Source organism: Arabidopsis thaliana, chromosome 5 (genome assembly GCF_000001735.4).
Source record: "Arabidopsis thaliana chromosome 5, partial sequence".
NCBI lineage: Eukaryota > Viridiplantae > Streptophyta > Magnoliopsida > Brassicales > Brassicaceae > Arabidopsis > Arabidopsis thaliana.
In genome coordinates this window covers 20,307,966-20,327,926 of record NC_003076.8, presented here as the reverse complement: position 1 = coordinate 20,327,926, position 19,961 = coordinate 20,307,966, and the positions used below count along the sequence as shown (strand labels likewise).

The 19,961-nt window shown below is 37.6% G+C and overlaps 5 protein-coding genes and 1 long non-coding RNA gene across 9 annotated transcripts; 4 read left to right on the top strand and 2 right to left on the bottom strand.

Annotated features, from left to right (window-relative positions):
- Nucleotides 1-45: 45 nt before the first annotated feature.
- Nucleotides 46-4,142, top strand: AT5G49960 (ion channel protein). 3 transcript variants are annotated; one of them, NM_001344865.1, is made up of 12 exons: nt 46-497; nt 575-643; nt 741-1,322; nt 1,401-1,583; nt 1,660-1,719; nt 1,806-2,009; nt 2,095-2,340; nt 2,474-2,572; nt 2,670-2,864; nt 2,973-3,049; nt 3,189-3,455; nt 3,536-4,142. In NM_001344865.1, the coding sequence occupies exons 1-10, from the start codon at nt 240-242 to the stop codon at nt 2,982-2,984; spliced, it is 1,908 nt and encodes a 635-aa protein (NP_001331311.1). In that variant the 5' UTR covers nt 46-239; the 3' UTR covers nt 2,985-3,049; nt 3,189-3,455; nt 3,536-4,142. The 3 variants fall into 3 exon arrangements, with proteins under 3 accessions (NP_001331311.1, NP_199807.1, NP_001331312.1); NM_124375.3 differs by having other exon boundaries at nt 2,957-3,049; NM_001344864.1 differs by having other exon boundaries at nt 2,670-3,049.
- A 135-nt stretch (nt 4,143-4,277) lies between these two features.
- Nucleotides 4,278-8,194, top strand: AT5G49950 (alpha/beta-Hydrolases superfamily protein). Its single transcript, NM_124374.5, has 14 exons — nt 4,278-4,610; nt 4,688-4,777; nt 4,923-4,984; nt 5,074-5,177; nt 5,286-5,375; nt 5,597-5,719; nt 5,921-5,998; nt 6,172-6,257; nt 6,373-6,421; nt 6,504-6,560; nt 6,652-6,782; nt 7,355-7,438; nt 7,545-7,614; nt 7,703-8,194. The coding sequence occupies exons 1-14, from the start codon at nt 4,375-4,377 to the stop codon at nt 8,054-8,056; spliced, it is 1,614 nt and encodes a 537-aa protein (NP_199806.1). The 5' UTR covers nt 4,278-4,374; the 3' UTR covers nt 8,057-8,194.
- Nucleotides 8,097-10,522, bottom strand: AT5G49945 (hypothetical protein (DUF1682)). The gene is made up of 3 exons (NM_124373.3): nt 9,502-10,522; nt 8,810-9,013; nt 8,097-8,725 (listed from the first exon to the last, which is right to left on the bottom strand). Exons 1-3 carry the CDS (start codon nt 10,507-10,509, stop codon nt 8,495-8,497), a joined length of 1,443 nt encoding a protein of 480 aa, NP_568716.1. The 5' UTR covers nt 10,510-10,522; the 3' UTR covers nt 8,097-8,494.
- On the top strand, nt 9,002-9,509 carry AT5G07525. Its single transcript, NR_143009.1, has one exon. It is a non-coding gene; the product is annotated as an other RNA (long non-coding RNA).
- Nucleotides 10,523-10,525: 3 nt separating the features above from the next.
- On the bottom strand, nt 10,526-12,537 carry NFU2 (NIFU-like protein 2). Of its 2 annotated transcripts, none has more exons than NM_001085270.2 (4): nt 12,365-12,529; nt 12,139-12,247; nt 10,972-11,293; nt 10,526-10,887 (listed from the first exon to the last, which is right to left on the bottom strand). In NM_001085270.2, the coding sequence occupies exons 1-4, from the start codon at nt 12,461-12,463 to the stop codon at nt 10,860-10,862; spliced, it is 558 nt and encodes a 185-aa protein (NP_001078739.1). In that variant the 5' UTR covers nt 12,464-12,529; the 3' UTR covers nt 10,526-10,859. The 2 variants fall into 2 exon arrangements, with proteins under 2 accessions (NP_001078739.1, NP_568715.1); NM_124372.5 differs by having other exon boundaries at nt 10,527-10,887; nt 10,983-11,293; nt 12,365-12,537.
- A 2,497-nt stretch (nt 12,538-15,034) lies between these two features.
- Nucleotides 15,035-19,894, top strand: emb1441 (zinc knuckle (CCHC-type) family protein). The gene is made up of 14 exons (NM_124371.4): nt 15,035-15,295; nt 15,396-15,508; nt 15,594-15,690; nt 15,776-15,900; nt 16,018-16,501; nt 16,594-16,779; nt 16,890-17,183; nt 17,270-17,422; nt 17,509-17,663; nt 17,756-17,861; nt 17,954-18,805; nt 18,906-18,987; nt 19,097-19,390; nt 19,471-19,894. The coding sequence occupies exons 1-14, from the start codon at nt 15,191-15,193 to the stop codon at nt 19,665-19,667; spliced, it is 3,243 nt and encodes a 1,080-aa protein (NP_199804.1). The 5' UTR covers nt 15,035-15,190; the 3' UTR covers nt 19,668-19,894.
- The last annotated feature ends 67 nt before the right edge of the window (nt 19,895-19,961 follow it).

Genomic DNA, 19,961 nt, shown 5'->3' with positions numbered 1-19,961 from the left:
ATATAATAAATTTGATAGAAGAAAGATACTTTCTAAATTGGGTATCAAAAAGCTTTCTCCCTCCATTTACTTTTTTGGCATTTGTTTATTCAAAAACTGTAACAAAAAGAGACAGAGAGCTAAACAAACAGTGGACTGACGAAGAAGCTCTCTCTAACTCTCAGATCTCTCTTCTTCCATGTTCCAAATTTCAATCATTGTAACTGATCTCTGTTTCTCAATTTACTTACTTCAACCCGATGCCGATTCATACCCCTAGAAGAACCTCTCTGTTCCAAAGATCCAAAACGTTACCAACAAACTCATATCGAAGATTCACCTCTCCTGTGATTCCCACTTTCAGATATGATGACGGAGATACTGTCAGCTACGACGGTGATGATTCAAGTAACCTCCCGACGGTTCCGAATCCCGAGGAAAAACCAGTGCCGGTGCCGAGTCAATCCCCGAGTCAGAGGATAACTCGGTTATGGACTCAGTTCTCTCTCACTCATTGTGTATGTTTTATTCTGAATTCAATTACTCATTACTCATTTTTATTAGGTGAATATTGAATTTTGGTGTTTTCTTGCAGCTCAAATTCATTTGTTCATGTTCTTTTACTTATGTGATGTTTCTTCGGTCTAAAGTTTCAAGACTAGAGGTATGTTTTAGATTTTTCTGATTACAAGATCAAAAAACAGTGGTTCATATAGATCAAGCTGGTTGTTTTTCTGATAACTTGTGTTTTGTTGTTACAGGCAGAGAATATAATCCTTCTAACAAGATGTAACAGTAGCAGTGACAACAATGAGATGGAAGAAACTAATTCTAGAGCTGTTGTTTTCTTCAGTGTCATTATCACCTTTGTGTTACCATTTTTGTTGTACATGTATCTTGACGATCTCTCACATGTCAAGAATCTACTAAGACGAACAAATCAGAAGAAAGAAGACGTTCCTTTGAAGAAGAGACTAGCTTATTCGTTGGATGTGTGTTTTTCAGTGTATCCATATGCTAAGCTTCTTGCTCTTCTGTTGGCAACTGTTGTTCTTATAGTTTATGGTGGATTAGCATTGTATGCTGTTAGTGACTGTGGGGTTGATGAAGCCCTTTGGTTATCGTGGACTTTTGTAGCGGATTCGGGAAGTCATGCTGATAGAGTTGGTGTTGGAGCAAGAATAGTTTCTGTTGCTATAAGTGCAGGTGGTATGTTGATATTTGCTACAATGCTTGGACTCATTTCAGATGCTATCTCGAAGATGGTAGATTCGCTACGGAAAGGGAAAAGTGAAGTTCTTGAAAGTAATCATATACTAATTCTTGGATGGAGTGATAAATTGGTATGTTACTAATTTTTGCTTTACAGTGTTGGATTGGTTATAAATAGCTTAGAGGCAGAGAACGTATCATGTGTGTAGGGGTCACTTTTGAAGCAGCTGGCAATAGCAAATAAAAGTATTGGTGGCGGTGTTGTGGTTGTGTTAGCAGAACGAGACAAGGAAGAGATGGAGACTGATATTGCTAAATTTGAATTTGATTTAATGGGAACATCAGTTATATGTAGAAGTGGCAGTCCACTTATACTAGCTGATCTGAAGAAGGTCAAGTTTCTAAAGCTTTAATTGCATAACTCTTGGCTGGTGGTGAAGCTTCTGAAAACCTTTGATCTACTGACAGGTTTCAGTCTCGAATGCACGTGCTATCATTGTACTAGGATCTGATGAAAACGCGGATCAGGTTTGTTTATCGCTATCAATCACTTCTTATTCTATGGTGTTACTGTTTCTTGTGAAGTATTAATCACTTTTGGATGATATAAACAGAGCGATGCACGTGCCTTAAGGGTTGTGCTTAGTCTTACAGGAGTAAAGGAGGGTTGGAAGGGACATGTTGTGGTTGAAATGTGTGATCTAGACAATGAGCCATTGGTAAAGCTTGTTGGTGGAGAACGCATTGAAACAGTTGTAGCTCATGATGTGATTGGACGCCTTATGATACAATGCGCTCTTCAACCTGGTCTTGCGCAGGTTAGTTTGTTCACCTAACCTGAAGAACACTTTGAAGTCTACATGGTATTCTTTTGCTTTTAACTGTTTCTTTTACCATTTTTAGATATGGGAGGATATTTTAGGATTTGAGAACGCTGAATTTTACATAAAGAAGTGGCCTCAGCTTGATGGTTACTGTTTTGAAGATGTCCTCATTTCATTTCCTAATGCGATTCCTTGCGGAGTTAAGGTTGCAGCTGATGGGAAGATAGTTTTGAATCCTAGTGATGACTATGTTCTGAAAGAAGGTGATGAAATACTTGTTATAGCAGAGGATGATGACACTTACGCTCCTGGTTCTCTTCCGGAGGTATGCATACATTATTTGTTTTTAGTACAATGCTTGGACACCTTGAATATACTGACTACCATCTCATGCAAACATAATTTCCTTATATTGCTATATTGGTTGATTAAAGATAGAACCATATTCATATATGTAGGTACGGATGTGTCATTTTCCCAAAATGCAGGATCCTCCAAAATATCCAGAGAAAATACTTTTTTGTGGATGGCGTCGTGATATTGATGATATGATCAAGGTACATGATGTATCAAAAGAGAGTGAAGAACTATAGTGTAAACATTGTTCCATGCAAACTCTGTGTTAACTAGTTATGTGCTTTTCTAACCGTATAGGTGCTAGAAGCTCTGCTTGCGCCTGGATCTGAGTTATGGATGTTTAACGAGGTTCCAGATCAAGAAAGAGAGAAAAAGTTGACAGATGCAGGACTAAATATATCCAAATTGGTGAATATAAAACTTGTGCATAGGCAGGGAAATGCAGTGATCAGGCGTCATTTAGAGAGTCTCCCTCTAGAAACTTTTGATTCAGTAAGTTGTTTCCTCTTTCTGGTTGATGTAGCATGAGAATAGATATGCCACTTTCTTTCCACCATCTTCATGATTACCAAATCAAATTGCAGATCTTAATTCTTGCAGAACAGTCACTAGAGAACTCTATTGTTCATTCAGACTCTCGATCTCTTGCCACGCTTCTCCTTATTCGGGATATACAGGTACATGTCCTACGTCTTTTCTAATGGAAGCATATAATTCAGTTATGTTATTATAATCTTTATGCATGCATGTCTCTTGAGCTCATAACATATATATGACTACTAATGGAAGCTGTTATATTCTATTTCAATCAAACAGTCGAAACGGCTTCCATACAAAGATGCAAAGTCAAGCGCGTTACGGATATCTGGATTCCCAAATTGCTGTTGGATTCGTAAGATGCAGCAAGCTTCAGATAAATCAATTGTGATAAGTGAAATTCTTGATTCAAGAACAAAGAACCTTGTATCTGTGTCAAGAATCAGTGATTACGTACTCTCGAATGAGTTAGTTAGTATGGCTCTTGCGATGGTCGCAGAGGATAAACAAATAAACCGTGTTTTAAAAGAGCTTTTCGCGGAAAAGGTACATAAGAAACGAACTTGCTTTGCTTCTGTAGAATGTGAAGTTGTTCTCATGAGTATAGTCAGTTTTTTTTGTTGCAGGGTAATGAATTGTGCATAAGACCTGCAGAGTTTTACATATATGACCAAGAAGAGGTTTGCTTTTATGATATAATGAGAAGGGCTCGTCAAAGGCAAGAAATCATAATCGGTTATCGCCTTGCGGGAATGGAGCAAGCTGTGATTAACCCTACTGATAAATCCAAGCTTACTAAATGGTCCCTTGATGATGTTTTTGTTGTCATCGCCTCAAGTCAGTAACTTACAAAACCCGTAGATGATCTCTGACCGTTTGAACTCTCCAGGACGTAACATGGTACCTTGAGTCCCCATTTTTTCGCAACTTGGTCTGACCATTTTCTTAGAAGAAGCAAGAATCATTGAAGACCCCATTTTTTTCCACAACTTGTTCATTTAGTCACTACGAAACAGAGACAATTATTTGTATAGTAAATGACCATACACTCTTCAATAAAAATCTGTATCTTGTTTTAGTTCTACCCATGAAATACGTGATTCATCAGACAGTTGCAGAGCAAAGTTAATTCAGTAGTGAATTTGGGTTCTGGAGCTGGTGTTTGTATAAGGTGCTCAATGTAATATCAGAACCCTTTTCATCGAATCTTATTGGGCCTCAAAAACAAAAAAGGTTGGGATAGAAGAAAGCCCAGTTTCCCATTCAACGTGACCCAATTGGATTCTCTTCTCTTCTCTGTTAAATTGTTTTTTTTTTGTCTCAATAAAGAAAAAAACCTGATTGGTTGTGAAGTGAGAAGCAAATGTCATTAGTTTTGTTCAAACAAATTTTGGTCGTCTCCACTCATTGAGTTTAGAGAAATCTCCCAGAATCATCAAAAGGTCTTTACTTTGAGATTGTCACTATGAATTGCGCAATCACAGAGGATGATTTGATCTCTCCTTACCTCATCATCTTCAAATCGCTCTTACTCATCCCAATCTCTCACTATCTCATCTTCTTCTTCCTCACAATCTTACTTTTCCTCTACTTCTTCCTAGAGATTCATTTTCCTAAAGCAGATCCTATCTCTCTTACCTTCAATCCAAACTCTGACTTCTGCAAGTTTATTGTCTCCAAGTGTCGTCTCCTTCATGGACGGTAATGGGTTCCTTCCTTCTATTGATCCATCATCGTAAAATGCGATCTTTCTTATGTAAAGATTTGCAATTTTGCAGATACTTTCCTACGTTCTGGCTTTCAAGCCCTCATCTTCAAACAGCTTTCCTTACCCTTTTTGGAAAGTCTCCTCCTTTCTCCTATAAGCGGTAATTTCAAAAAACCACATCTTTTACTTGCTCAGATCTTCTAGGCACAACTGTTATGTGTTCATGTGATATAACATCTTGGTTTTTCCTATAGACTTGATCTTTGAGATGTATAAATAGTGTTGTATCTCTTTCTGTGTCTCAGAATTCTCTATCAGGCAACAGATGGTGGCACAATTGCTTTGGATTGGTTAATGCATTCTGATGGTTGGTGGTATTAAGAATAATAACTTAACACATTTGCTGTTTTCAGTTTTGATTTCATGGACTTAAAAACTTTTTCTTGTTCTCTATAGTTGTGGAAGGTATATCTCAAGTGGTCAATGCCTCAAATCCAGGAACTGATAGGACTCCAATTGCTATTATAGTTCCAGGGCTCACTAGTGATTCTTCTGCTGCAGTAAATTTCACCACTCCTATCTACTTTCTTCCTCTGTTTCCGTTGGGATAGTCTCATTTGTCTCTTGCTTTTGCTTACTCGAACTCTTGTTTTATTCCTTTTTCACAGTATATTAAACATATTGCCTTCAGGCTGGCAAAGGAAGGATGGAATGTTGTTGTGCAAAACCACCGTGGACTTGGAGGGATATCTTTAACTGTGAGTTTCTTTGTTTTGTGTTCTTGATTTTGTTTCATCCTTTGTATCTAGGTGATATTTTGAACCATGACATATGCTTAATATTATCAAACCAATTAAGTAGATATGCTTAATTTTGTTCTCATAAGTTTAATATTGTGAGGTTGATTCATTGAATGATGCATGTGGATTGAGAAAATATATGAATTATTCACTGACTGGCTCTTCAAATCATTAATCAGTCTGACTGCGTCTACACTGCCGGGTGGACAGAAGATCTTCGGAAAGTAATTGCTCACATCCATTCTCAGTTCCCAGAGGCTCCTTTGTTTGCTGTTGGAACAAGCATTGGTGCCAACGTTCTGGTATATCGTCTTTTTTTTTTTTATCTTTGATTCCCTTAATCTTGCATCAAAAGGTTGAAATATTGTGGCAACCATTGTTTGTTCTAAAGGGATAACATTTCACACAATTAGTTTGATATCCCATATATTATTGCTACGATGAAATTGAGTGGCTTTCATGTGGTTTCTCTTACTTACTTTTACAATTTAAACCTCATCCAGGTAAAATATCTTGGGGAGGATGGGCCAAATACACCTCTTATTGGAGCTACTGCTGTGTGTTCTCCTTGGGATCTATTGGTCAGTAGACCCTCACCTCCACTCTAACTTAAATTCTGTGATATTGTTTAAACTTAATAGTGAAACAATCTCTCTTCTTCTTCCTTGAGATACTTATAGTTATATTTTTGGTCCATGGAATGTAGAAAAGAAAAACAATCATGCCTTACTGTTTAAAATAATATTCTTTGCAGATATGTGATCGATTTATCAACCGCAAACTCGTGCAAAAAGTGTATGACAGAATGCTTACTATTGGTCTACAAGGTTATGCACAATTGTATGTCCAAAAATTCTTGTCTTATATTGTTAACTTATTGTTTCCATACCTACTTTTGCTAGCTTTAGTTACGTCTTTCTTGTTCCCTAACACATGGTGGTACCTGCACCTGCAGGCACCATTCCATCATTTCTCGTATAGCCGATTGGGAAGGCATTAAGAAGGTGAGTTTTGATTTTCTATATATTTGCCAAATCATGTAAATTGACTTAAAAGATTCACCATTCATCTTGTGTCTTGTTTTAGTCACGTTCAGTTCGAGAGTTTGACAACTACGCCACCAGGCTTGTTGCCAAATTCGAGGTGAAGTTTGCTTCACATTCTCCTTACCCTTTGTTTAATGTATCCCATCTTTCCTTTTAAGCAGTAAAACTTCCAATCTCTAATGATGCAGACAACTGATACATACTATAGACGTTCAAGCAGTTCACAATATGTGGAAAATGTCGCTGTTCCGCTCCTTTGCATCAGTGCTTTGGATGATCCAGTTTGTACTAGAGAAGCTATTCCTTGGGATGAATGTAGGTAAGAATCCATATGCTTCGACCCTTTAATCATTCTTTCCACCAGTTTTCAACTCTAGAGCTGATGGACTAGATTAATTTGCACAATACATCGGTTCTCTTATGTTGTAGCCTTGTAGGGCCACTGATAAGTCCTCAGAAGGAGTACATTTAGCTGTTAAGTAATGCCACGTCACCTCACTAAAATTCAGAAGTTAGATAGAGGGAACAATAGTCTGAATAGGGTATTTAACAGGATCCGAGTATTTGGGGAATTGGTTTTGATATGGGATAGTAGGAGATGCTCTAGAAAGTCATTCTTATCTGGTTTTGTTGTTGGTTTTGTTCTTGGGTGCTCTAGAAGTTTTCACAAGATTACGGTTGCTAAATTGAGTTGGTAATTCTTCTGTTAAACTGACTTGGTAGTTTCACTGTCATATTGAGTTTCCATGCATGGCTAAATTAAGAAGTGAACGGCTTTAGGCATCGTTGGCGAAAAATTTGATGCGATTCTTGGTTGTATCTTTCTGCATTGCATAGTGATGGGTCTCCCTGTATTATGAAACTGATGTTCCAATGTCTCAACTTTTGCAGGGCAAACAAAAACATAGTTCTGGCTACCACAACACATGGTGGTCATCTAGCTTACTATGAAGGGTTGACAGCGTCAAGCATGTGGTAATCAATCTGCGTAAATCCGCAGTCTTAGAAACTCATCTCACATTTCTATTCACAAGGACTTTCTTAGGAGTGGAATTGAAAAATGTGAAACTGTAATGTATAGGTGGACAAGGGTTGTACACGAATATTTTGAAGTGCTACTCTCCAGCCCCTTTGCAGACAGAAGACACAAGGTATGATGAAAATGAGTTTTAGTCCATTTCCATGACATTATCCACTCTTAGTCTCTTCTAAGACATGCATCATATATTTCATATGCAGATCATCCCCGAACCATTGGGATCTTCGATTGATCAGGGACCATTCGTGGATGCTGGAGAACACGGGATGGTTGCTGCTGCAAGTGAAGTGGACACAACAAGAGCTGATGCAGAACCAGAGGATAATGCTCAAATTTATGTAAAGACAAGTAATCATCTACACAAGGACAATAATCCTCAAGTTTATAACAATATACTCGGTCCTTTGAAGAAGAGAGTGGATCAGCTTTCAAGATACAGCCGGAAATCGATTTGGCTATTGGCATACATTGCTATAGTCACGACGTGGCCACTAGTAGGACCTGCACTTTTGTTTTCAATTAAGAGAAGATTCAGAAAGCTCGTAGAAAAATAGAGATCATATTCTACTAGTGCAAAGTAAACTATATACAGTAGATGACTTATGCCATTAATAACTTTGGACTGTAAGCTACATGAGATAAGCCTGCAATAAGCTATTTGCCGTCAATGTTATACAAACTCTCAGGGCTCAACATATAGATGCAAAGAACAAAGTAGTGTGCATAGATCAGCTTTCTTCTATGAGACAATATGGGTACAATTAGCCATTTGCCATCCATACTATACAAAGCTCTCGCATGACTTTCCACCTCAACATCAAAAACTCCATTATCAAGTCAAACATGGTACTACTTTAAGGGAGAGTATTATGAAGCAAAGCAGCCATCGAGTAAAACACGTGCTGATGTTTTCTAAGCTTTTTAGAGTTTGAACTCTGGAGAGTGATTTTAATGCATTAATTCTGGATGGCTCTCTTTGATTAAGCTTTTAGCTAGTGACTACGGCTCATCTTCATTTTTGGTACTGCCTTTTTCACCTGCCTTGCTCTCTCTTTTGCCTCTTTCTTCCTTATCACTTCTGCGCTCATCTTTGCTTCCGCTTCCTCCATCATTTTCTTCTTTTCTGCTTTCTTCTTCTGCAATGCCTCTTGCCTCGCGTTATGAAGTTCCTTGTATGCTTCCTCTGCTGCCTTTTGCCTACCACTCTCAGTTTTGTTCCGCGCCTTCATTAAATCAAGACACTTTAAACTCAGCATTTCACCACTTTTAACAAGACTATTATAACTAATCATAAGTTTGCAATTTACCTGCGAGCTGAGTCTGTATCGTCCTACTAAGTCGATGTAATATGGAATTAGCGCCACCAACCGGACAATATCATCCATATGTTTAGCATCAGGTAAAGAAAACTTGAAAAGCATCATCTTCTTGTGCTTGCCAGGGTGTTGGTCAGATATATGCATCGACATGAAATTCTTCCCATACTTATCCACAGCCTTGTCACCAAAAACCTACACGCCTGAGTTTGGTTACTGATAGTATCATAGAGATAGAGAATGTGCAACGTTAAGCCAAATCTAAAATGTTAAACTAAGGTTCCCATTGGAGATTTGGACGTGATTGATTTCCCTATTTAACCACATAGAGATACAAACAGAGACACAGACATAGAATTCAAGCCAGCTGATTACCATATCCTAACTAACTCCATTACTGAATGCTTAAAGACACTAACGCTTCCTTCAACATATCTTACACTCACTCGAAAACAATAAGATCCATTCAAGTACACTACAAAAGTCTCCAAATCAGACTGAACTCAGAAATGAGCTGATATTGGAACTGCCAAATTCTGTGACTACCAGTTCTCACTCTGCTAATAATTGATCCTAGCTCGCTATATCCCCAGCGAATACACATTTACAGTTCTACTATAGGTATCATCAATCATCAAACAAATGAAGAATCTGAGAAAGAACAAAAAGAAAACTTTTCTCACCTGATCAAGAACAGTGTCAGTGATCAAATCCGCAGCAACTTCCTTGGATTCAGAGATCAAGGCGAACTCCTCCGACACCCATTTCCTTCCAGCAGGAGGAGACACAATCCCAGCAAATCTTTGCAAATCCCTCATCTCCTTTTGCATAGTTTTTGCAGCCTTCTTCTTCGTCATAGCAAACACAACATGATCCATAGTTTCTTCATTCATATAAACCTCAAAAGTGATCTCATCTTTACAAGGAACAACCAAATTAAACACCCTAGAGATCAAATCATGTCTACTCTTAAGCTCCATAGTAGCTAACAATCCATGGCAATACCTACGACCACTCGCGTAGAATTTGAACACATTTAAGGCTTCTTTTAACAACAATGGCGAATCCTCTAATTCACTAACTCCAAGCATACTAAAATTCTTCTGGAATATTGTATCCTTAGAAGCAAATTTCGCCGCCCAAGCTAATGCGAGACTCTCGTTCTCACGTTTACCAACGAAGTAGTTGATTGCGAGTGCGATTAAGAAACAGACGCAAGCGATCTCCACCGCGTACGACTTCTTCTTCTTCGTTTGATCATTAGTGTCTCCTTGAGCTTCCGATGAAGTCTTGAGATCTGGCGTCTTTGGATCAGCATGAGTTCCGTTTTCTGTAATCAATGGAGATTCAAGTGTCTCTATCTCAACTGGTAGTCCTTCGAACTCGTCTTCGTCCCAGTACTCAAATGGTGTAGACGAGGGAGTTTTCGAATCGGATTGATGCTCGAGATCTGATTCAGTGATGAGATCGGATTTACATTCGGCGGAAGAAGGTTCCGGCTCCGGATCGGGATCGGAGAGTGATGAGTGAGACTGAGTGAGAAGAGGCGGAGGGAGTGAGTGGTGAAGAAGGTGAGAGGAATCGTCGGTAACGTCGTCTTCTTCAGCATCAAATCCTTCGAATGGAGAAGCTACGATAATACGATAATGGAGGAAGAGAGCTAAGAAGAAGAAGGAGAAATATCGGCTCATTATGAAAACGATGGAAGAATCAAATAAGTCTCTGCTCTCAAGTAAATAATAAGGACTTTTTTTCTAAGTAAAACAAAAATGTTGAAAACTTATTTGAGGACAAATAGCAAATGTCAACAAAACACATAATCTATGCACAACAACTATACAAGGGAGCTAATACAAAGCATACAAGAAGAGTTGTTGTTTCTATATAAGTTGAACAGCTGCGATTGATGGAATTTTCTCTCTTAGTTTCTGAGTGACTGCTACACGAACTGTCATGACTCCAGCTGCAGGTCCTGTGATTCTTATCTTCACGATTGGATCTTCAATCTCCACTAGATCAAGCGATCCATCTGCTGTTCCGATTAAGTAAGGCCTGATTTCTTCCAGCACCTAAACAATATATTGCACACCATTGAGTAAGTGATTAGAACAAACCCACATATGCAAAGAACTTAAGCAGCATAGAGCTAATACCAAAATTTAACCTTTTCAATGTTTTCCTCATTCAGTTCAAGGCCAGTCTCTTCATCTGGAAGAGCTTCTACAGCCACTATTTCAGGGATCTTTTCCATTAGACGACGCTCAATACCCATCTTCATTGTCATAGTAGAACTTGGACATGATCCGCATGCTCCCTGCAGCTTAACCCGCACAATATTTCCATCGATCTCATGTAATGCCACATTACCACCATCAGACATAAGGTAAGGTCGGATTTCATCCAAAACGCTTTCTACATTTTCCTCAGTTAAAGGTACTTCCAAGATGGGGTCTGGGGTTGCTACTGCCTTGACAACTGCAAAAATCCAGAAATCAACCATAAAAACCTAAATACATATCTCTCCAGGAGAAGATACACACAGAAGAAGCAATGATAACGTTTCAAATCAATGGAAATGGATATCAAACTTAGGAAAGGAGAACCTTTACTGTAACTTTAGGGAAACGTTGTAACCATATAATGTCTGATAGAGAGATGGGACCAGAAACCATTCGTTCACAAACTACATATGAAATTATATACCCCTAAAGCAACCCAATAACCGATGATAGCCATATGAAACAAAATTTGTCACGTCACAGCGCAATGCAATCACAACACCAAATTCGAGCTTCCCAAGTTTCACGGAGACTAGTAAGACAAGAAAAGCATCTGATTCTAAACTAGAACAGTTGGTTTTCAAATCTGTGAAAGTTCTTCTGAGCACTAACCAACTATATACATCAAAATCTCTGATAGTTCATTACAAATTCAAGATTCTAACAAAAACTAGAGTTGAAATAATATTTCCCTAATGCAACCCAAATAAAAACAGAAGACAGCCATAGGAAAATGAAGAAATTGTCATGTCAGAGCCCTTTTGAGATTGAGTAAAACAATTCAATCACAAAGCTTCCAAAGTTCAGATGATAAACGAGACCGTTGATAATTTACCTGTAAAATATTCTTACGAGTATAATCTACATCAAACTCTCTATGAATTCATTAGAAGTCCAAGATTCAAGGACAATTTTTGAACTATTTGATCTTTGGTCATAGAATTTGCCCATGCGCTCAGAAGGATACAATAACGACGGCAACGATGAGTAATCGAATCAACATCGAGACATCTTTCTAAACGGAGATATTCGTAGTCTGACCTTTGGATCGTCGGAAAAGCTGTCGACTTGATAAAAACCTAGATAATCCTCGTCGAAGTGGATTACAAGGCCTAGCTACAAGACCAAGAGCGCGTTGGGAGCTCAAAATCTGCCAAAAGAATTCGGAGCAGAGACATCGATACAATGAGTAAACATAAACAAATAAGCGTGTGAAGAACAAAGAACGAGATTAAAAATCGAAGGAGGAGAAAAAGTCAAAAATCACCTGAGGAAAAGGAAGAAGAAGACTCGAGGATGAGGAAGGGTCTATGGCTTGCGGCGGCGTCCTGGAAATGGCCGCCGGATTTAGCGTCAGCAATTGCATATCTCCTCCACGAGTTTTTGTTTCGGAGATGATACGATCGTGAGATTTCCTTTTATCGGCGGCGTCTTGTGTTACAAGGCCCACCCAAAGTTTTTTTATTGTTTTTTTTTTTTTTTTTGCGTGAACACTTTTTCACAAATTAATTTATAAATTATGTAAATATTTGCAAATTTTTGTTCCAAATGTATTTAAATCAATAGACATTTTATTACTATTTTGTCTATTAGCGAGTGAAGCTATGAGGTTTAAAAGCATTCCTAAAATGGTTTTTTTTTTTTGATCAATCCTAAAATGGTTTTAACTTTGGGTTTGGAAAGTTACTAGTAGAAGCAATAAATTGGGATATGAAGCTGTCTCCCCTAAATTTTCTTGGAAATAAAAAGTTTTAAACAAATATTCGAAATCGTTCTTCACCACAAATCAACGATTTGAATTTCAAGCAAGCAATGCATAATGTTATTGCGTAAACCGGGAAAATTTTATATTGACCAAAGCATTTTCCGTCGCTCTTTAACCCCTATTAATTTAAAAGATCATATTAGTTTTATTATGAGGTTTACAAGCAGTCCCAATAATTGGATTAAAACCGGTTATTAATCCAAACTGGTTGATTAATTTGATATTTGGAATTCTCATTTAACTAAGAGTCCCAATAACCGGGTGGTCTTTTTCGTTTTGGACAAAACAGGATGTTCTTTTACCAGTTCTTGTAAAAACGACACATCAGTGTTTTACTGTTTGCTGGTTTAAATGATTACTTCCCCCCTCCTGCACACTAATATTGCAGACTCTAGTAGAGATTGGCCTTGAACTAAATTAGGAAAACAATATATGATCTGATTTTGCAGATTCTAGTAGTTAGACTTTAATTCCTAATTTCTTCTATCGTAATTTAATAAAATAATACACATAAACCAAAATGAAGAAACTTGAGCCATTAGTTATAAGCAGAGGAAAAGAAAAGAATGATGATCAGTTCAAGAATCATAATCGTGATCTTGCTTTTCGTCTTCACAACAAACTGTAAGTACATTTCAGATTTGCATAGTTGCATATGTCGTATAGTTAAGTATCTGATTTCGCACAACAACAAAAAAAAAGTGAAAAAAAAAACTGAAGTATCTGATATGAATGTTTCTAGAAGTCTAAACCGTGGATTGTTTATTCACGTATGTGGAAAAAGAATAATCAAGAACAAGTCAATCTGTGAATTGGAAAACAATCAACGTTTCTGTTTAGATTTAGGAAGTTGCCTATAATTTTTTATTTTTCCTTATTTTCTTTGAATGCTTGTTTACGTTTACTTATAAATAAGGATGTAGTCTCGTTTTTGAAAAGCATCCAAGCAATTGAGAGTTTTGGAGGATTCTGTCGAATTAGGCCGAGGAGAAGAGGACGTAGTTTCTCTTTGAGGAGTTTTACTCTAATCTTGTTACGCTATCATTTTCTCAGTTTTAATAAAGAGAGTTTAGAGATTATTTTTGGCTTCTAACAATTGGTCCGACCTAAAGATCTTATTTATCTAACTTTCCATATTGTTTTGTACACATTCAGCTTTAACAGAACTAATATCTACATTCTCTACCACTTCTATTCACTGTTCATCTTGTGAGCAGGAAAAAAACCCGAATCCATAGTATTTCTGTGTGTATCCATTCACAAGAACACTCTTTTTCGCGGTTCCTCCCTTCTACCCTTTATCCAACACCACAAACTTCCTAATTCTCCATAAAGATATGGTAAAGTTCCTTAAGAGTCTAAATCATCGAGTTGATACCGTTGCCATTAGGAACATAAAAGCAAACGAAAAGCTTCATCAACTTAAAGTATATATCTCTATTTTTCCATTAGGCACAAATAGATTTAGTCAAATGGAAATGGCCCTAATTGACTTGTCTTCAGCAAAAAAGATTACAAGCCTCCAGCAATATTTGGTGAATACTATTTTAAAGCCGATATGTACCATCATTTCGCTGGTACGTTCAGTATTGATTATGACGTCATTATTATAATGAAAACAAGTACTAATAATAACATTAATTGGTTATGACGGATTTGATATATGTTCAAAATTTGCTTGAAATATGCACAAATTGTGCTCAAAATATGACAAAAACATATGATCTAGTTATTTGTGCAAATGTTATCAATGTGTCATTTTCGAGTCTAAACCCAATAATACAAGTTGTAGACAAAAAAAATGTATTCATTCACAATTTTATTAACCAATTGTGGGAAATAAATATATTCTTAAAATAATTAGGAGAAAACCTTATGGTAAAACTACTTTCACCATAAATTGCAGCTTACTCTATCAATTTGATTCTTGAATAGGAGTTGAATATTTTAGTTACTTTATTTTTGCTGCATAGATTTTATTGTTCATAAATAATACATACAACTGTTATATGTGGATTATTTATCAATTATCAATATTCAAACTGAGACAAATTAAAAACTTCTCTAATTAGTGTATTAGACTAACCGGTTTTAAAAAAGCATGTAATTTTGATTGGTTTAGATAACTAATGATCGTCTTTTATATTGGGCTTATAGGCCCTTCTAGTCGGCCCAACACACATGAATAGCTCACAAATTTCTCTTCTCCTTCTTCCTCTTTTCTCACAGCTTAGCACAGACCGAATTTTAATTTCTAACTTTGACAAACAGATTAAAACCTTTCTTCGATTCGACACTGAATCACGAAATTTCGAGAGAGACTAAGATATGGTGAAGGTACGAATGAACACGGCGGACGTCGCCGCCGAAGTCAAGTGCTTGAAGCGATTAATCGGTATGAGATGCTCCAACGTCTATGATATATCTCCCAAGGTAACAAATTTCTACAATGAAAAGCTTCAAATCCCCTGATTCATTTGATTCGATTTCCATTAGGGTTTATGTTTTGATTTTGCTCCAATTTCTTCTACAGACGTATATGTTCAAGCTCTTGAATAGTAGCGGTATCACAGAATCTGGTGAAAGTGAGAAAGTTTTGCTTTTAATGGAAAGTGGTGTTCGTTTACATACCACAGCTTATGTCAGGTAAAAACCCATCTCTAGATTTTGAGCTTTTGTTTTGGGGAAGTAGTAAAGTAATGATTTTTTTTTCTCTCACAAATTTGTGTAGGGATAAGAGTAATACTCCATCTGGGTTTACTTTGAAGTTGAGGAAACATATCAGGACTAGGAGGCTTGAGGATGTTCGACAGCTTGGTTATGATAGGGTATGGAACTTGGAGTTTTCTATTGTGTTTTGTTTGGTTGCCATTTATTGCGTTTTTTGGTTTTAACTTTTGTTGTTTGTACCAGATTATTGTCTTCCAGTTTGGGCTAGGTGCTAATGCTCACTATGTTATATTGGAGCTGTATGCTCAAGGAAACATAATTCTTACTGATTCTGAGTATATGATCATGACACTCCTCCGCTCTCATAGGTTTGTTTTTGTTACTCTACTTTTATCAGATCGTTTGTTTTTGCTATGTTTGAACTGCTCAAAGTGCTTTTGTTCGTGTGGCTTTTTATACTGAATGATTGATTTTTATTTCTGTAGAGATGACAATAAGGGTTTTGCTATTATGTCTCGTCACCGTTACCCGATAGAGATATGTCGAGTCTTTGAGAGAACAACTGTTTCAAAGCTTCAGGAATCACTTACTGCTTTCGTGCTTAAGGATCATGACGCAAAACAGATTGAACCGAAGGAGCAGAATGGTGGCAAAAAGGGTGGGAAGTCAAATGATTCTACGGGTGCCAAACAATATACATTGAAGAATATTCTTGGTGACGCTTTAGGCTATGGGCCACAGCTCTCAGAGCACATTATTCTGGATGCTGGTCTAGTTCCAACTACCAAACTTTCAGAAGACAAGAAATTAGATGATAATGAGATTCAGTTATTGGTTCAAGCGGTGATCGTTTTTGAAGATTGGCTTGAAGATATTATAAATGGTCAAAAAGTTCCTGAAGGTTATATTCTAATGCAAAAACAAATTTTGGCAAATGACACGACTTCTGAATCAGGAGGTGTTAAAAAGGTCACTATTTTACTCTATGCTTCTTCATTTTTGTATTGTTTAATGGCAATGGATTTTATGTATTGAATTTTCGTTTGCCTGGTTGCCTACAGATGTATGATGAGTTCTGTTCAATCTTACTAAATCAATTCAAATCAAGAGTGTATGAAAAGTTTGAAACTTTCGATGCGGCTTTAGATGAGTTCTACAGCAAAATTGAGAGCCAAAGGTCTGAACAACAACAAAAGGCAAAAGAAGATTCTGCCAGTCTGAAACTCAATAAGATTCGCCAAGATCAGGTTTGTAGTATTTATTAATGTACTGGTTTGGAACTTCCATTTCCATATATCTCTGTAAAACTTTTCTTTAAACTTATCTTAATTGCAATGTTTCTATACTTGTGTTTTAGGAGAACCGTGTTCAAATTCTGAAGAAAGAAGTCAACCATTGTGTTAATATGGCGGAATTAATCGAGTACAACTTAGAAGATGTAGATGCTGCCATATTAGCTGTTCGTGTAGCACTTGCAAAGGGTATGGGCTGGGATGATCTAGCTCGCATGGTCAAGGAAGAAAAAAAATTAGGAAATCCTGTTGCTGGAGTCATTGACAGACTTTATCTGGAGAAGAATTGCATGACCTTGTTGTTGTGCAACAATCTCGATGAAATGGATGATGATGAGAAGACGGTTCCAGTGGAAAAGGTGTTGATCTCTCCTCACTTTGATTGAATATACAAAGCTCATCTTCTTTCTTGTTCTGACATATGGAGCACGATGTGGTTTTGTAGGTGGAGGTTGACTTATCACTTTCTGCGCATGGTAATGCTAGGCGCTGGTATGAAATGAAGAAGAAGCAAGAAACCAAACAGGAGAAGACTGTTTCTGCCCATGAAAAGGCTTTTAGAGCAGCTGAGAAAAAGACCCGCCACCAACTTTCTCAGGTAAGCTTCCAACCTCGTCGCTGTTAATCTTGTTTAATGTTTCTTCCTCGCAGTCAACTAATCATTTGCATTTTTCTGGCTGAAAGGAAAAAGTGGTTGCAACGATTTCACACATGAGAAAAGTCCACTGGTTTGAGAAATTTAATTGGTTCATTAGCAGTGAAAACTACTTGGTCATCAGTGGTCGTGATGCTCAGCAAAATGAGATGATAGTTAAACGTTACATGTCAAAAGGAGATCTGTAAGTTTTAATATATAGAACTATTTATCTAGTCTTTGTGTTAGTATTAAATATTCAAAGATGATGATAAGTTTTTAACCATGCTTTCTTAGGTATGTACACGCAGAGCTTCATGGAGCATCTAGTACTGTGATAAAGAATCATAAACCTGAACAAAATGTACCGCCTCTCACTTTAAACCAAGCTGGATGTTTTACGGTAAGCAATTTCATCTACTATTTTGGTTGTTTGAATTATGTGAATATGGTGCAATGTCTTGATGGCAGACTTTTGGATATAATATGATGCAGGTTTGTCATAGTCAGGCCTGGGATTCCAAGATTGTTACTAGTGCATGGTGGGTTTATCCTCATCAGGTCACTAAAACAGCTCCTACTGGGGAATACCTTACAGTTGGAAGTTTCATGATACGAGGTAAGAAAAACTTTCTTCCACCACACCCACTCATCATGGGTTTTGGATTATTGTTTCGTTTGGACGAGAGCTCCTTGGGAGCTCATTTGAATGAGAGAAGGGTAAGAGGGGAAGAGGAAGGAATGAATGATGTAGTCATGGAAACACATGCTCCTGATGAGCATTCAGATACTGAGTCAGAGAACGAAGCAGTGAATGAAGTGGTTTCTGCCTCAGGAGAAGTTGATTTGCAGGAATCAAGTACGGCATTGAGCCAAGATACTTCTTCTTTAGACATGAGTTCATCTGGTATTACTGAAGAAAATGTTGCATCAGCCACCTCACAGCTTGAAGATCTTCTTGATAGAACCCTTGGTCTTGGTGCTGCAACGGTGGCAGGCAAGAAAGATACAATAGAGACATCAAAAGATGATATGGAAGAGAAGATGAAACAGGAAGAGAAGAATGCAGTAGTGAGAGATAAGCCTTATATGTCAAAAGCTGAAAGAAGAAAGCTTAAGATGGGCCAAAGCGGCAACACAGCTGCTGATGGTAACACTGGGCAAGAAAAGCAGCAACGAAAGGAAAAAGACGTTTCTTCTTTAAGCCAAGCTACCAAGAGCATACCTGATAACAAGCCAGCTGGGGAAAAAGTTAGCCGTGGGCAAAGGGGTAAACTTAAGAAAATGAAGGAGAAGTATGCTGATCAAGATGAAGACGAAAGAAAAATACGGATGGCATTGTTGGCAGTAAGTACTTCCCTTGGATTCTCCATTTTTTGTCATAGACCATCATTGTTCTCTTATCAGTACTTCATAACTGGTAAATTAATTTGTCTCCCCTTTGCAGTCGTCTGGAAAGCCACAGAAGACTGATGTTGAATCACAGAATGCAAAAACCGCGGTCACTGAAGTGAAGAAACCTTCTGAAGGTAAAAAATTTCAATTTTGTCTTTTTTCTTCTGAAATTGTTTCCGGGCATACACTTTCCATTAGACTGGAACCATATGATACTGATAGTTGCTTTGGGTTGCTGTGCAGAGACAGACGATGCTGTGAAAATATGTTACAGGTGTAAGAAGGTTGGACATCTTGCTAGGGATTGTCATGGGAAAGAAACTTCAGACATGGACAAAGTGGTGATGGAAGAAGACGATATTCATGAAGTTGGGGACGAAGAGAAAGAAAAACTGATTGATGTCGATTACCTTACTGGTAACCCGTTACCAACCGACATCCTTTTATATGCGGTCCCCGTGTGCGGCCCCTACAATGCTCTCCAGTCATATAAATACAGAGTCAAAGCGATTCCAGGCAGCATGAAGAAAGGAAAAGGTAACAACACATTCTCTTCCAAGTAGTTGTAAATGTAGAGCTTTTGGACTGTATTGATGTTGACTTTTGTGTTTGGACAGCTGCAAAAACTGCAATGAATCTGTTCACACATATGTCGGAGGCGTCAGTAAGGGAGAAAGAGTTGATGAAAGCTTGTACGGATCCGGAGCTGATGGCTGCTCTTGTCGGGAATGTGAAGATCACAGCAGCAGGTTTGACGCAGTTGAAGCAGAAACAGAAGAAGGGCAAGAAAAGCGGGAAACAACAACATAGCTAGGTTTTAGGTAACTGCTGCGTTGCAGCGAAGAAGGCTTTTACAAACATATAGCAGATTGGTTCATATCTTTGTATGTTCACTCTTGCAAAAACGAAACATCATGTTACAGCCCAAATATTATCAGAATCAAAGTGATTTGAAAATTTAGTAAATTTTGGCTAAAGAGAGCTCTAGTTATGAACTAATACATTTCATTATCAGTAAAATCCATAAATAGCTGAAAACAATCTCAAAATAAGCTTTTAAATCCTACGGCATGGATTCTTCTACTCCTGTTTTTTTTGCTTTTAAAAC

Coding starts and splice junctions, on each gene's coding strand:
- NFU2 (NM_124372.5), bottom strand. CDS start 12,463: ATGCAATTGCTGACGCTAAATCCGGCGGCCATTTCCAGGACGCCGCCG. Junction 12,248..12,364: donor TTCTTCTTCCTTTTCCTCAG/GTGATTTTTGAC, acceptor TTCTTTTGGCAG/ATTTTGAGCTCCCAACGCGC. Junction 11,294..12,138: donor GCTTTTCCGACGATCCAAAG/GTCAGACTACGA, acceptor GGATTTTTGCAG/TTGTCAAGGCAGTAGCAACC.
- AT5G49950 (NM_124374.5), top strand. CDS start 4,375: ATGAATTGCGCAATCACAGAGGATGATTTGATCTCTCCTTACCTCATC. Junction 5,178..5,285: donor CTAGTGATTCTTCTGCTGCA/GTAAATTTCACC, acceptor CCTTTTTCACAG/TATATTAAACATATTGCCTT. Junction 5,720..5,920: donor GCATTGGTGCCAACGTTCTG/GTATATCGTCTT, acceptor AACCTCATCCAG/GTAAAATATCTTGGGGAGGA.
- emb1441 (NM_124371.4), top strand. CDS start 15,191: ATGGTGAAGGTACGAATGAACACGGCGGACGTCGCCGCCGAAGTCAAG. Junction 15,509..15,593: donor CATACCACAGCTTATGTCAG/GTAAAAACCCAT, acceptor AAATTTGTGTAG/GGATAAGAGTAATACTCCAT. Junction 17,862..17,953: donor ACCAAGCTGGATGTTTTACG/GTAAGCAATTTC, acceptor AATATGATGCAG/GTTTGTCATAGTCAGGCCTG.
- AT5G49960 (NM_124375.3), top strand. CDS start 240: ATGCCGATTCATACCCCTAGAAGAACCTCTCTGTTCCAAAGATCCAAA. Junction 2,865..2,956: donor CTCTAGAAACTTTTGATTCA/GTAAGTTGTTTC, acceptor ATCAAATTGCAG/ATCTTAATTCTTGCAGAACA. Junction 3,456..3,535: donor AAGAGCTTTTCGCGGAAAAG/GTACATAAGAAA, acceptor TTTTTGTTGCAG/GGTAATGAATTGTGCATAAG.
- AT5G49945 (NM_124373.3), bottom strand. CDS start 10,509: ATGAGCCGATATTTCTCCTTCTTCTTCTTAGCTCTCTTCCTCCATTAT. Junction 9,014..9,501: donor CTGACACTGTTCTTGATCAG/GTGAGAAAAGTT, acceptor TCAGGCGTGTAG/GTTTTTGGTGACAAGGCTGT. Junction 8,726..8,809: donor GATACAGACTCAGCTCGCAG/GTAAATTGCAAA, acceptor GATTTAATGAAG/GCGCGGAACAAAACTGAGAG.